The 14,475-nt window shown below is 42.9% G+C and overlaps 4 protein-coding genes across 4 annotated transcripts; 2 read left to right on the top strand and 2 right to left on the bottom strand.

The window, feature by feature from the left end:
- Positions 1 to 497: 497 nt before the first annotated feature.
- On the top strand, positions 498 to 7,040 carry IL334_002620 (uncharacterized protein; the record flags this gene model as incomplete). The annotated part of the gene is made up of 11 exons (XM_062934364.1): positions 498 to 504; positions 559 to 1,352; positions 1,415 to 1,775; positions 1,835 to 2,181; positions 2,240 to 2,624; positions 2,683 to 4,335; positions 4,406 to 4,737; positions 4,807 to 5,275; positions 5,429 to 5,557; positions 5,615 to 6,113; positions 6,215 to 7,040. The coding sequence occupies 11 exons, from the start codon at positions 498 to 500 to the stop codon at positions 7,038 to 7,040; spliced, it is 5,802 nt and encodes a 1,933-aa protein (XP_062790415.1).
- A 306-nt stretch (positions 7,041 to 7,346) lies between these two features.
- On the bottom strand, positions 7,347 to 8,146 carry IL334_002619 (uncharacterized protein; the record flags this gene model as incomplete). The annotated part of the gene is made up of 3 exons (XM_062934363.1): positions 7,347 to 7,686; positions 7,755 to 7,996; positions 8,081 to 8,146. The coding sequence occupies 3 exons, from the start codon at positions 8,144 to 8,146 to the stop codon at positions 7,347 to 7,349; spliced, it is 648 nt and encodes a 215-aa protein (XP_062790414.1).
- Positions 8,147 to 10,801: 2,655 nt separating this feature from the next.
- IL334_002618 (uncharacterized protein) lies at positions 10,802 to 11,674 on the top strand (the record flags this gene model as incomplete). The annotated part of the gene is made up of 5 exons (XM_062934362.1): positions 10,802 to 10,840; positions 10,910 to 10,990; positions 11,069 to 11,163; positions 11,228 to 11,443; positions 11,518 to 11,674. 5 exons carry the CDS (start codon positions 10,802 to 10,804, stop codon positions 11,672 to 11,674), a joined length of 588 nt encoding a protein of 195 aa, XP_062790413.1.
- Positions 11,675 to 12,528: 854 nt separating this feature from the next.
- IL334_002617 (uncharacterized protein) lies at positions 12,529 to 14,437 on the bottom strand (the record flags this gene model as incomplete). The annotated part of the gene is made up of 8 exons (XM_062934361.1): positions 12,529 to 12,717; positions 12,790 to 13,372; positions 13,511 to 13,707; positions 13,769 to 13,883; positions 13,947 to 14,020; positions 14,086 to 14,217; positions 14,280 to 14,312; positions 14,402 to 14,437. The coding sequence occupies 8 exons, from the start codon at positions 14,435 to 14,437 to the stop codon at positions 12,529 to 12,531; spliced, it is 1,359 nt and encodes a 452-aa protein (XP_062790412.1).
- Between the last annotated feature and the right edge of the window lie 38 nt (positions 14,438 to 14,475).

Genomic DNA, 14,475 nt, shown 5'->3' with positions numbered 1-14,475 from the left:
GCAAGCTAATTGTTGGTTTGAAATTGCCAAAGTGATACCATCTTTTTCCCAGCTCTGGTAGATGTTGTAAGATGCTCTATCCGTTAATTCCAATGTCCTTCGGTCACCGGCCTTGATGCCGTTATTAAGGAAGCCTATTTGTGCCCCCCGTTTTATGTACTGGGTGGTTTATCTGATGTTGGGAAAGACGCGCTCAAAGAGAGATTGGACGAACATTACTAGAAAGACAAGGATATCACGCATTCCATCTTTGGTTTTATCATGCTAGCATCTCCGAAGGGTCTCACGGGTCTTACAGGTCCTTCATGCTAGACATCTCGAAGACGCAAGATATCTGTACAATTTTCTGGATTTAACCGGTGTAAAGGTAAAGCTTGTCGAGCCCAAACAGTAACGGGATTTTTGGAAGGATCATTGGCGTTTACGTCAGAACCAAATTATTTCATGTAAATTAGCGTAGGATCTAGTGGTTATCTTCCCATGTTATCGGTCCGACTATGCCTCGTAAGTACATCTTCAATTTGCTCGATTAGAGCACCGCAGCTGAACATGGCTTAGAACTATCTTCTCCCCCTCGACCGGTGACCATCCGAGCTAGATCATCTACTATTATTGGGACAGGTTCAACATCCGCAGGAAGTAATCAACCCGGGCCTCCATCAATCGATATATCAGCTTCATCCTTTCGAATCACAACGAATCCTTTGCCTGGCCCTTCAATATCGACTTCAGCTTTGACTGATCAACTTGGAAGCAGTGGAAGTAAAAGGTCAAGGATACTATCTGGAGGAGGTAATGGTCATCAAAGAATATCGTCATGGCCAAGTCCACCTCATCCAGTCATGAGTCATATGCCATCAGCACCCGTCATTCCAACAAGAGCAAATTTGGAAAGTGGAGTTTTAGATTTGACTTTGGTCGACAAAGATAGTGTCGCTTTGTTACTTTACACTTATAAACCTACGATCACCAATAACAATGGTCCAGCACATCCATCACCTTTACCTAGCACGTCTTCATCTTCAACAGCCCCTTCTTCTCAAGTCTTGATCAACTACGCGGCTCTACCATGGGATGCTAAAGCTGGAGATTACCTTGAGATTCGTCAGATACATCGAAGGCAAGCTCAACAAACATTACAAAAGCTAGGTCCTGAAGGGGAATCAATTCGCAAAAAGAAGAAAGACGTGAATCCAGCCTTGAATGGTGTGAAACCTGGAAAAGGAAGAGAAGGTTATGTTTTCCGACTAGGGGAAGATTCACCTACCATCAGTGCTCATCAGATACAGGTGCCAGATTCAGTCGCTACTGCTTTTGGGTTCCAACAACGTTTGGAGGTTGAGGTTCGACGAGTAAGCATATTCCATGTGACTACGGCGATTCAAACGGGACTGATGAGGAATGTATCCTCTAGATCACCGAAAAAGAATCCGCTCATACTGATTATGTGGAATTCTACTTTTCTCAATACTTGGGAAGAGCGGACATGTGGCGTCTTGGAATGTCATTGGAAGGTATGACGTTGCATGTAGGAGAAAAGGTTTCATTAGCGGGAGGCGCTGTTAGAGCAGAGGTGAATTTTATCGTAAGGAATGAGAAAGATCCTAAAACTGGCAGAGAAAGGGATAAAAGGTATTCAAGTGGGATAGCAACCTCTAAAACGAAAACGATCTTCAGAAGCAAAAGTGCTCAAGTTTATCTATTTATTCAATTATGTCAGGAAACTTGGGAGTTCGATGAAGATGGTGAGAGGTACATCGAAAAGGTTGTACACGGTGAGTAACTCGTCCGGTAAACATGAGGTGGGGAGGTTACTGAAGTAATCGGATTTCAGGCTATTTGCCGGATCTCTTTGCACGGTGGGCGGAGAAAGGGACTTCACATGTTGTTACGATCATATTCTTTGCTAGGATATACTACGACGAAGAAGATGTTGTCTATTTGCAGAAGCATGGTTTAGCCGGTAGTCTGATCAAGGATTACGCGGGGAGACCTTGCAAAGACTTCTTCAAGGTAGCTGTCGATCTGGAAAGGAGAAATGATTGGACTCAAGCTTTACCTGAAATCAAGAAACAACTTGAGAAGAGCGAAAAGGAGTTGATGCTGGATTATCATTTTCAATTGATGGGCGGGAAATCATATACTGGAGAAGCCGTTAGATTAGTTGGTAGATGGAGTTTTGTAAGTTGCTCTTATACTTGTGGGATTCTTGATGTGCTGATAATATCGATGGTAATAGGCTTACGAAGGAAACGCTTTGGAAGCAATTAATCTCGCTTTGAACCCATTTGACGAACATCACGTTGACAGAGATTTATCTCGTACGGGTTTATCAATAACTATCGTCACACCTGGAACCGGTCATTTCGCAGTCGACAAAAACTTACTTAGATTAACCACTGAGAGAATGGTTGATCACGGAATGAGCGTAGATTTCGTCTGTCTAACGAAAATGCCGTTACATAGTGTACCGCTCTTCAGTTACGTTTCGCATCGTCCACGAACGGGAATAGCAACGGAAGAAAATCCAATGAATGCAAAAGAGAAATCTATTACGCCTGATCTCCTTTATTTTGACGCTCATATGTCACATATCAAGGACGTCGAATTGGCGGATTGTTATTGTAGGTTCCACTGCAGATTAGTTCTCGTGAAAAGCCAGCTGATTTCGTTGATCGCTAGCCCTTCCATCTTGGGTCAGCGCTTCCTTTTACGCTGTGACACATGACAAACCATTTCGACCAGACCGATTCATCCCCCGATGTAAAATGTACGAGATTCAAATGCTCGGTATATTGGATCATAACCTCACAACGGTCATTGTACCTTATGTCGAAATCGATGATATGCCAATGCCTAGACGACCTCTATCAGCAGAGGACCGAAAGACAATAAGGGATGAATTTGATCAATCGATTTTTGGTAATTGTAAAATAGATCCCCCAGTCAGTAAGATCGGCTCTCCTCAATTGGACTCTGTTTCTGCTTCAGCTAGCATCCCAGCAAGTTATCAATCCGCTAGGTTATTGGCTGAAAAGGAGAAACAAGAGAGATCGAATTCGATGCATTCAACTAGACCGAAATCTATAGGTGGATTTGGAAATGGCGCGAAACTATCACCTATCAAAGCAATGATTGATTTGGAGGATTCACATGCTCTTGGTAAGAAAAGAACCGAATTCAGAAGTTCTTCTCCTGCGCCGTCGACATTGAGTTTAAGAAGGGGATTGAAATCGGACTCACCATCGAGGCCGTCTCTCAATATTCCACCATCCCCGATTGTTCACTCACCTTCACCCCTTCTCCTTCCAATCAACTCAATGTCACCCGCCGCTATCACTCGTCCTACATCCCCTCTACCTCCTGCTTCCACTACTTCCTCGCCCATCGCATCTGGCCGCAGTGCGTCTCCTCTTCCGGCACCACGTGATGCGTCACCATCTCGCGCATCAATCCTATCATCAGATCAACATGACTCTGGCGCATCCACCCCAAGAATTACACCTGTTAAGAAGCTGAACAACAAGAGTAGTAAAAGCTCCTTTGCCAGTCGATTCGGTGCAAGTTGGTTATTTAGTGGATTGACTTCCACTCGATCTCAACCGAGTCATGCTGCGCCAGCAATGGAAACAATAGGTCGAACGGATGTCTCTTCTGTCACTGGAAATCGTTCTGAATCACCGGCACCATCTTCCAAAGGATCTGGGTCTGTTCCTCCCACTAAACCTAAACCAAAAATGCCTAATCCTGACCCAATGATAACTCCAAGTACACCTTCACCATCGAAAGACAAAGCCCATATACCTACACAAGTTACACAACCTTTACCAATAGCAAGTACGACGTCTCGATTGAGGAGAACTCAGACTGCAGAAGAAGATCCGATTTCTCGTTCATTGAGAAATTCAAAAGGATTACCACAACAAAACAGCAATCAACAAGGATTGAGTAGATCGCATGAACAAGATTTATCATGGAGAAATAGGAATAACGCCTTAGTACAATCATCAAGACATTTCACTGTAAATCCCTGTAAACCTTCAGCTGAGACTATAGATAGAGTAAGAGATGCAGGAGGTAGAAGATGGAGATTTGTCCTACCTAAACAAACTCAACAGCATATTGTTCAATGGCCAAGCTTGGTAGCCACTGCTTGTTTACCTTTGACGACTGATTTCCTACCGACTCAAAAACAAAGCGATGAGCTATATACGACAGGTACTTACAATGTACAATGTTACCTTGAAGATGGAGCCTTTCTTATCCGAAGTGATGCGGCTGAAGAGAATTTACCATTGGCCATGATGAGGGAGATGGTCTCACAAAGGTTGTCTCGTGAGTGCTGACTTCCCCAAATACATATTAGTGCCAGTGGATGGTCACTCACAACGTTTTACTGTATCAGAGAATTTCCAAGTCATAGTTCTTCCTCACGATCTGAATGAACCGGGTGTGGTAAGACCAATGCCAATACATCTCGAGAAGGATTCCGATATAGGTGTAGAATTAGTCTCGGGTGGTGCATCAGAAGTCCTAAAGAACGGTAAAGGTGCCATATGGATGTCTTGGGCAAATCATATTCATCGATTATTATTTCACCCTACAAGACAGGAAATCATAGTCCATTGGATGACAAGGAAAGTCTCTCATTCGACTGATCCAGTGAAGTATAGATGTCTAGTTTGGCCGGTAGGGATGCAAGGATACCAGCCTGCCGAAGCGACTTTTGGTTATCCTGTGAGTATAAGGTGATCGTAATCTTGAACGTAGAGGGTATTAATTGACCTTGTACTCTCACGTCGGTAGGATGTCAACACCAAGATCAACTATAACCATCTCGATCACTTGATCAACGGCGAGAGACGTACTCTCGATCCACTGAGATATTGGAGAACAAGATTCATTCTGATCCCATCCGGCAAGGAAATTGTTTATTTCCCAGGATTAGTTCCCCAAAACGAACATCTCAATCAAATTGATTTATTGTGGTTGGGCGCTCAAAAGGTGATTGAAACTCTGAATAGGTATTTATTGAAATCACAAAGTGGTACTCCTCAAACTCCACTGAGAATCGTCACTACAACTTTTGATCCTTCAACTTGTGTTTTAGATGAAGAATTGATGATGGATCTTGAGAGGCAAATCAGCGGTAAAGAAAAGGTGCAACACAACGGTGAAGCAGGCAGGCAATTGGAAGGTATGAAGTTGGCAGATGTTGCTGAATTGATGAGTCAACCTGGTAATGGATTGATCATCAGGACGAGATGGTGGGAAGGTCAGTGGTAATTTCCTAACATCACATGCTTCATCCGCTGCATTAAAGGATCTGCCCATTGCCTGAACCGCGAGAACAATGGGATAAGCCCCCCTTACCTGTTCACATCCTTCATACCTCTTATACAGTACAAGGCTGACTGGTCTGACGCAGCTCGTCAACACGTTCAATCTTTCACTGGAGCCCAGTTCTGCGAGTGGCTACAAAATACATTCGAAGACATTTTGAGTCGAGAAAAAGCCGCCGAGTGGGCCGAATCATTACTTGAAAAAGGTCTTATTGGTAAGCAGGAGAGCAATTTTCCACGCAGGTATCATTACTGACGTCCTTGAACGATAGAACATGTCACGAACTCTCATGGATTCTTAGATTACTGGCACTTGTATTATCGACTACGGGAGCCGTACAATTCGATGTCAAAGAAAGAATCCAAGAACAAGTCATGGTTTGGTACAGGATCTAAAGGATCCTCATCTACATCTGCATCAACCTCGAATCAGAACAGTAGAGATGGAAGTGATATCCCCACGAATGGAGATGGTAGACTCACTGCTTCATCATCGACTAATACAGCTTTGACTACATCCATTTCAACCTCAACTTTAAACAACCCTAATCCCACACAAGTTCAAGCCTCCTTACCTTCAACTACTCCGCCAGGTGCAAGAGCTCTCTTAGCTAAAATGTATGAAGGTCCTCAAACCAGATCATCAACTGGAAGGAAAAGAAAAGTGAAAATGTCTCAAACCCGAGTCTTGGATCTGGACCCTAACAAGAAAAGTGATAGAGCAGAAGTCGCAATACTGCACTCGGACGTGGTGCACAATGCAAGAAATGCGTAAGTAGTGATTTTCCATACAAAGAAAACAGTAGCTGGTATACTCCTACAGCTTGAATTAAGCGGGATCATTACATATGCTTACTTTCCACCAATTACAGATTCCACTTCGAACTTAACTGGTTGGGTGTGACCGCTGCATTACTCGAAGAACTGCGACAAAAACTTTCTGCTCAAGCTGAAAGATATGGACTCCGTTTCGTTGAAACTCCGGTCGAACAATTAGTTGATCTACCTCTAAAATGTGCTTATCGAACTGCCTTACCGATCCCCTTGGCACTGCCGCCACCTATCATACCAGATTTACATACTAGGTTACTCAGTATAGCACATGGTACAGGACAGGTTGAGAATTATTTCGAATATTGCATATTAACAAGGAAATTTGGTTTCGTCTTGGATGTGGAAGCGTTCAATAGATATCCTGAAAATATCGAAGTGGAATATTCATACAGAAAATCGAAATTTGACTATTCACAATTTTGTCATAAAACCGGTCTAGCATTAGTTCAATGTCTGGGAGGTGAAAAAGGCTTTTTGTGGTCGGATAATAGATTAATCGTTTCTGCCCCTACGCGAAAAACGAATAACGTCAATGGATCAATATCAATTGGAAATCGATCGGAAGAGGTCAGATTATTGAGGAAAGAATTGCAAGATTTTTGTAATGATAAAGAACAGTTAAAGAAGTTTTATGATGAGATGACTCCTCCTTTACCTGGTTCATACGATGAACCCGAAGTAGATGATCAAGTGACAGAAGAGGAGATATTGGATGAGAAAGGAAAGGAAGACAATAACGACAGTATTATCAATGAACAAGATATAGACGTGGATGTGAATGCGAATGCGAGTGTGAATGGAGATACAACTGGGGATGAGGAGAAAGACATTAGAAATGGATTAAGGGAAACTTTGAACGAATAATGGAAGTAACGAGTACGTCCATCAGATTTTATTCGTATATTTACCTGTTGTATCGCGTGCTTTGCTTCACTTCTGGGACATTGATCACAATTATGCATTTGTGTAGAGAAATCATACGATATGAAATAGTGAGACCGGATCTCTCTTCTTCAACGACACTTTTACTCGTTTCATTCTTTCGACTGGCTTCGGCCTCTGGTCCGTCAAATAGGTATTCGTTCTTTTGATGATAATGATACATTTCGCAAGACACGGTTACTAATTTGCTGGGGAGTTAAGATAGACTTCGACTACATTTTGTATGCTTTAGCGACTGTCATTGGAAGGACTTCTTGTTGATTTACTCCTACTTTTACCCCTTCCACTTGACACCTTCCTTGATCTTGAGTCTGCACTATCACTTGATGACCTCCTCCTCGGTTTTCGAGCATCGTCAGACCCTGAGGAATACCTCCTTTTTATAAGTGAAGGGGAAGCTGATCGACGTGATGAATCTGTAGAGGCCGCTCGTCGTCTTCTGGGTGATCGTGGTCTTGAAGATCCCGAGGAAGATGATTGAGAGTCGGAGTCAGAACCAGAACCAGATTCAGAATCGGAATCAGAATCGGATTCAGAGGACGCAGAGGAACTTCCACTTGAAGATGATCTACCAATATATCACCGGATGTAAATAAGTTATATTTCGCACTTTCAGACTCAAGAATATACCCTTACCTTCTCTTTTTCCCTTTGAGCTTCTTCTTATCTTCTTCCCTCCTTCTTTCTTCTTCTTTAGCCTGCAATATCTTATCTGCTAATCCCTTACTTGTAGAAGCTTTGAATTCATCTGGAACTTCTACCGAAGGTTTATCTCTACCTAGTTTCCCCGAAGCTAGTTGTTTCGTCCTTGATGGTCTTGGGACATAAGGTCGTGGATTAGAACATTGGTATGTATGATGACCTAATTTTAAACATTTCTGTGATGCACGTCACCGAAGTATCAGTTTTGCGTGGGAGATCAAAGCATAGAATTGCCGAAGGGGAGGGATGGTTCAACTCACTTGACATCGTGTATTTGGACCTGCTCGATCGGTGTTGTTCAGTTGTCTTGGACCAGGTCTCCACATTTTAGTTGCTATGTAATTAAGTTGATTGTGCTACGTTGGTTGCTGGAAGTGACTAACAGAGATGCTGTCGTTTCATGTTGTTACGAGGAAGATGCAAGCGGAATGGAACTGAAAAATCGATTACGTAAATTTCTATTATACTTTGCTTCCTTTGTATTTCTCATATCGCAAGATGCAGAACAGGCATTCCTGACTAAAATACACCTCGAGAATATATCTCATATACAGCAGTCCAGACTACCTATCGAATCCTAGCACTTGACAGATTCCGGAAGTATTCAGAAGGAAGCACCGAATCATCTGTGTTTCTCGTTAACGAATATGATGAATGCTGCTCCTGTTACTTTCTTGGTCAAAGTTGTTTGACAAATTCAGATAAATCGTGGATTCAAAAGGAGTCTCCGAAAGCTCAATCCCACCTTGAAACCTTTCGACAGAGGATTATGCTGGGCGTAAGCTAGAGGACTGTCTGAGGATTGCTCGGTACTATCACCTAGTGAACAGTGACCGAATCGAATCGACGAGTCATATTTGACGGTGTCAGGCATTGTCGCAGTCCATCAACCTTCATCCCATTCTGAATAGCATGGAAGCCCGATTCTCAAATTATAGATTAAGATTGATAGATGTTTCCGCTTATATTCAAAGTTACCTCATTTTACGTTGAGACCGTCTTGCGGCAGCCCTTAACCCATTTACAAAGGGCAATCACCGTTCTATCTCCTAGATCAAAATGTACAAGGATCACGAGACTCACGAGACTCACGAGACGACAAGAGGTGTAAGGTATGGCGATTGTCCTTTTTCTGTGCTCTTATCTCCGTGTCCTTAGCTCTTCTTTAATCTGATCTCATTCACCGCTCATTTCCGTAGATCCGTTTAGTCAATCTGTCAGGTGATCAAAGAAGAGTATAACAAAATATCGAACAAATATGCAGGTCTGCAGAGATTTTGTTGCGTACCTGACTGCAACCAAGATCTGAAATTTAGGTGTCATCTTAGCTGAAGGCGAAATGCACCAAGATTTTCCAACGGTCATATTGTTCCTTTTGTCTTTCTTTGCATGTTTGAACGTAGATGTGGTCACGAGAACAAACCATTACATGATCCGGTGACACCTTTATGTATCACCCTAATCTGCGTATGGTATACTCGAGTAGGTAAAGAAAGTAAGCTACCATGGAATTAAATTGGATATCATAGTTTTAGCTTCAAGTGTGTTCCATAAGAGTGGAGGTTTTAGGTCCTTAATGATCTACGCTATACCAATCTGGGTAAAAAGGAATATGACGTGTCAATCTATCTTTCGGTAAACTCCTTTCTTTGTGCCTCTTGGTCGCTTCTTAGGATAGAGTGAACTAGACTGGAAGCAAACTCATTTGATGCTGTCACATCTCCCCTCCGTTGGCCGTAGAGCCGCAGCGAACGATTGACTACCTGACTGAGCTGCAAAGTGATCTCAGGGAAACACACCGCAAAAGATCTTTGAAAGTGGCAAAAATTACCCCAGTTAAACTCATATGCGGTTTTTCTTTCCCTGGGATTAGGAGTTTTTGTAATGAAACCGTTGTTCTGCAGTCTCTGAATTTGTATCCGTTTTTCTAATACTCGTTAGGAATATTACCTCATTATTTCAATTTGTTACCTAATCATCCCATGTTCTACAGTCAATCCCTTTGAACAGCGTCACACCACACGCACTTTCATGACACTTTCTATCACTCAGTTCTCATTCGTAAGAAAGACCATCTTCGTACCAACCACATATAACTATTGAATCCCATCTTCACATCGCCATACTCAACGATCCAACTCTCATCCGTCACAGCCATTAGCCGCTTCATCACTCTGCCCAAATCCTGTCACACTTTCATTGATTACTTCAACTGCACACTTCATACTCGTCATCAAATATTCTCCGGCTTCGCTTTCACCTTCTTTTACACCGTTCACTTTGACAATCCGCCTTAGGCCCAACGGAACTCTACCACTCTATTTGTTCCTCAGAAAGGTCAACACTCAACACTCTCATTATACACCCTTTTTAGCGTCCTTCTGATCGGCTTGAACCCACCACTGGACTAGCTGATTCACTGAGATTGAATTCTCACAGGAAAAGATAGTGTATAGATATCGAAAAGATACAAACAGGAGAGGGCAATTCTCAACATGAATCCTCACAAGATGGTGAGTTACCGTCTCGATTTCTTGCAGCTTGATACAGTGCATTTGTAGAAGCAGAAAGTGGAGTCGCGTGGGAAGTTTGGAATTGGAGCGATCCTTCCTGACATGCCACTTCCATCGAAGAGTACAAGGATTGCATCCTGTTCAATCCATTGTGAAGATTAGGTCTATTCAAATGGGAATTGATGTTCTGCCGCTCCACTCTTGAGCATTATTTGACGTACATCCTTTGTTCTCTCGGAAACGGAGTCACCTCCATTGATTCCATGATCAGCGATGACGAAAGGAGGTCAGTTGTAGGAGGGGTCATTCGAGTCTGAGGAACGCTATATATCGAGAAAAGTCCTTTTGGAAAATCCTCAATCCCTGTTGTTCTTTTCTCACTTTTCTCATTCTTTTCTTTCCCTCTTCCGTGATTTGCTCCGTCGCTGCTGGATGGTCTCCTGACAATAACGCTGACTTATATCTACGATGACTGTCACCCCTGTGCAGAACAAAGTCGACATCTCGGTGAGTCCTTCTCAATCCTCCAGCTGACGTGAGGGAACGCCATATTGATTTGTCTTTGATGAATTTTAGGCAATGAGCGAGCAAGATCAGAAGGCTTTCAAAATGTACGGTAAGGTACCTGGAAAAAATCTATTCACCAAGATGCAGAAGGTAAGTTTCCTCTGTATGAGGGTGCTGTAGCTGGAAGTGTCATTTTGCAGTAAAACAGCTGACATACAATTTGTGTAGGAACGTAAATATTTCGATTCGGGAGACTACATGATGTCTAAAGCTGGTGTCCAATCTGCCCAAGCTCCGGGTACTGCTCATCCTACTCCTGAAGCGTAAGTCCTACACCTCTTCTCGCCCTTCCTATGATCGGAATCACGCTAACGTGGTATAAAACAGCGTACCTCACGCATCTCCTCCTGCCGGTCACCCTCAAGGTATCCTTTCCTCATCTCCTACAGGCAACGCTCTTCCTTCTCCAGCACATGAAGGTCATTCACCCACTTCAGAGAAACCATCTTTTCCTGGTGTTGGAGTAGGTATCAGTCCTGCAGCAACCAGTGAAGCTATTGAAATGCCAGGTCATCATCGTCATCAACGAAGAGGAAGTGAGAGGTGAGCATCTTAATTGTGTGTTTCAGTACTCAGGTCTATTTGATACTGATAAGACGCTCCTTCTCTTCCCGTAGTGGCAACCATCCCAGGATCTCACCACCCGGAACCATCAGAGAGAATTCTCAGTCATCTTCATTCCCGATCCATCATCCCAACCCTGGAGGATACGGATCTTCTCCCGTCAAGGCAAGTAGTTTGGCAAAGCGATTAGACGAAGAAGCAGAATTATGAGCGCAATGTAGATGTAAATGATGAGGATAAGCGAAAGAGAAGAAAGGGAACACCAAAGTGGATGCATGACGGTGGAAAACAAATCAAGTCCAAGCAACTTCAACTTCGTGAACTCGTCAACGAAAAGTGTATTATACGACACCCTATCCCATATCTTCTCCTAGTCTCTCCCCCCTCCAAGCATGATGTGACCACGAATGACGAGATAGTTATATCTTCATGATTCAGCCACGAATGGAAAAGTACGTTCAAGCCAAAAGAATAGATGAAAACAACGTTCTTTGATGTTGACAAGGGTGGTGGAGCCTTCTTCGTTCTGTTTCTCTATTTCCTATATTTCTTCGTTTTCTCACCCCTCTTTCTAGATCGTGATAATCTATCAATGAAATGTAATTCTAGTATGATATTCGCCTCCAGTATGAATTTAGCATGCAAAAAATTGTGAATTGTACAAAATAAGAAAGCATACCATGTGAACGAGAAACAGCATTGTTAGTGTAATCATGCTTCATTTTCTGACTCAGGATAGTATGAGGATGCTATTCTCAGTTGACTCAGTGATCGTGACAGGTAGATACGCTATTCTCACATGAATAGGACGAGATTGAACATATTTATGTACATACATGTCATTGTTAGATACCTATCAAACTACTAGCATGTATATACAAAATTCCTGAGTTTCAAACTTCTTCGCACGAGAACCCCTCAATTTGCAGACGGATCGACCGATTTTCTTTTTAGGGGAAGGATAGCTGGTTATGGGTATATAATCGGCCTTGACTCGCATTTGCTTCTTCTCTTTTTCGTATCTCACAAGAAGACTCTTGGAGGATAGGAAGGGGACGAGTGGATTACCACCAGTCACCTTGGTCTTTCATGGCATTGGCAACTTTGATGAAACCAGCAATGTTTGCACCTGCGACCAAAGAAGGTAAGGCACCACCTTCAGCGTATTCTTTTCCGGTTTCCCAACAGGTCTTGTAACAAGTGACCATGATATCTTTGAGTTTAGCGTCGACTTCCTCTGGGGTCCACTTGAGCTGTGAGGTTGAAACCGACCGAGTCAGTATTTGTTCTTTGCGATTTTATATCAATATGAGAATGTTACTTACTCTTTGAGAGTTTTGAGCCATTTCCAAACCTGAAACGGCGACACCACCTGCATTGGCGGCTTTTCCAGGAGCGTAGAAACATACACCCTCAGTGTTGTTTCTTGATTTGATTGATTTTCTCGACTTTTCAAAGATCTCAATGGCATCAAGTGTACAACCCATGTTTGAACCTTCAGCAACGTATCTTACACCAGCTTTGATGAGGGCTTCGGCTTCTTCACCGTTCAACTCATTCTGGGAAGCTGAGGGTAAAGCTACATCTGCTTTTTCGACTAATTTCCAAGGTCTTTCACCTGCGTACCACTTGAATCGACTTCCAGCATCGAATGAAGTAAGTGATTTTCTGGCAAGTTTGACATCGGCAATTGTTGTAATATCTTCTTTGGTGAATCCATCATCACCAGTAGCGATTAATGAACCAGTTGAATCGGATAAAGATAATACTTTTCCACCTAATTCAAGTACTTTGATAGCTGCGTATTGAGCGACGTTACCAGCACCTGAGATGAGAACTTTCTTTCCTTTCCAGTCGGTGTTATCGAGGTCTCTCAACATTTCAGTGACGTAGTATACGAGACCGAAACTGTTTATTTGCATATCAGATAAGAAGTCAGCGAAAATGATTTAAACGTATTATATTTCGGCCGAAGCCATGTTTTTACAAGATAAGAGAATTTAGTAATTTGGGGTTATTGACAGATGGGAAATGAAGAACACTTACCCAGTAGCTTCAGGTCGGATGAAGGATCCACCCCAGTTACCGCCTTTACCAGTCAAGATACCAGAGAACTCATTTCGGTATTTCTTGTAAGCACCAAACATGAAACCGATTTCTCTTCCACCGGTTCCGATATCTCCTGCGGGAACATCAAGATCGGCACCAATGTGTCGAGAGAGTTCTTGCATGAAAGCGTAACACTGAATACAACGTCAATGATGTTTCAGCTGATAAGGGATGGAATGGATCGATATTACTCACGAATCGTCTGATTTCATGGTCAGATTTACCCTTGGGGTCAAAGTCTGATCCACCTTTACCACCACCCATCATAAGACCGGTAAGAGCATTTTTGAAGATTTGCTCGAAACCGAGGCTATATAAAGATGTACCATGTCAGCGATGCTTGCCAAATCAATCCAACGATCATAGAACCTACAATTTGAGGATGGAAAGGTTGACAGTGGGGTGAAGACGGAGACCACCCTTGTAAGGACCAAGAGCAGAGTTGAACTAACAGACAAAGACAGTCAGAATACCTTTCCATTACCATGAAGAACACGAAGACGTTTACTCACTTGAACTCTGAATCCTCTGTTTACAGCGAGGGAACCATCATCTCTCTCCCAGGTAACTCGGAATTGGATGATTCTCTCAGGGATTTGGACGACCTCGAGAGCTTTCCTGTACTCTGGGTTCTTGGCGAGGAACTATAACCGAGCGATATCAGTGACCGTTCTTGCAGAGTCGGCATGGGTGGTCATATACTCACAGGCTCAAGGGTTTGGGTGATCTCAGAGACGGCCTGATAACAAAGAAGTAATGTCAGTGATGACGCACGGACAGCCACACAGACTGATAGGGATATTTAGCCGAATCGAGATATTGGCTCACTTGTTGGAACTCGGCTTCAATTGGCAAGTTTGACATTTTGATCTGTTTTGTTTTTTCTATTTCAGAGGGAGTTC

The sequence above is a fragment of the Kwoniella shivajii genome, chromosome 3 (assembly GCF_035658355.1).
Source record: "Kwoniella shivajii chromosome 3, complete sequence".
Lineage (NCBI taxonomy): Eukaryota > Fungi > Basidiomycota > Tremellomycetes > Tremellales > Cryptococcaceae > Kwoniella > Kwoniella shivajii.
The sequence above is the reverse complement of the archived record's forward strand: the minus strand, read 5'-3'. Positions and strand labels throughout refer to the sequence as shown.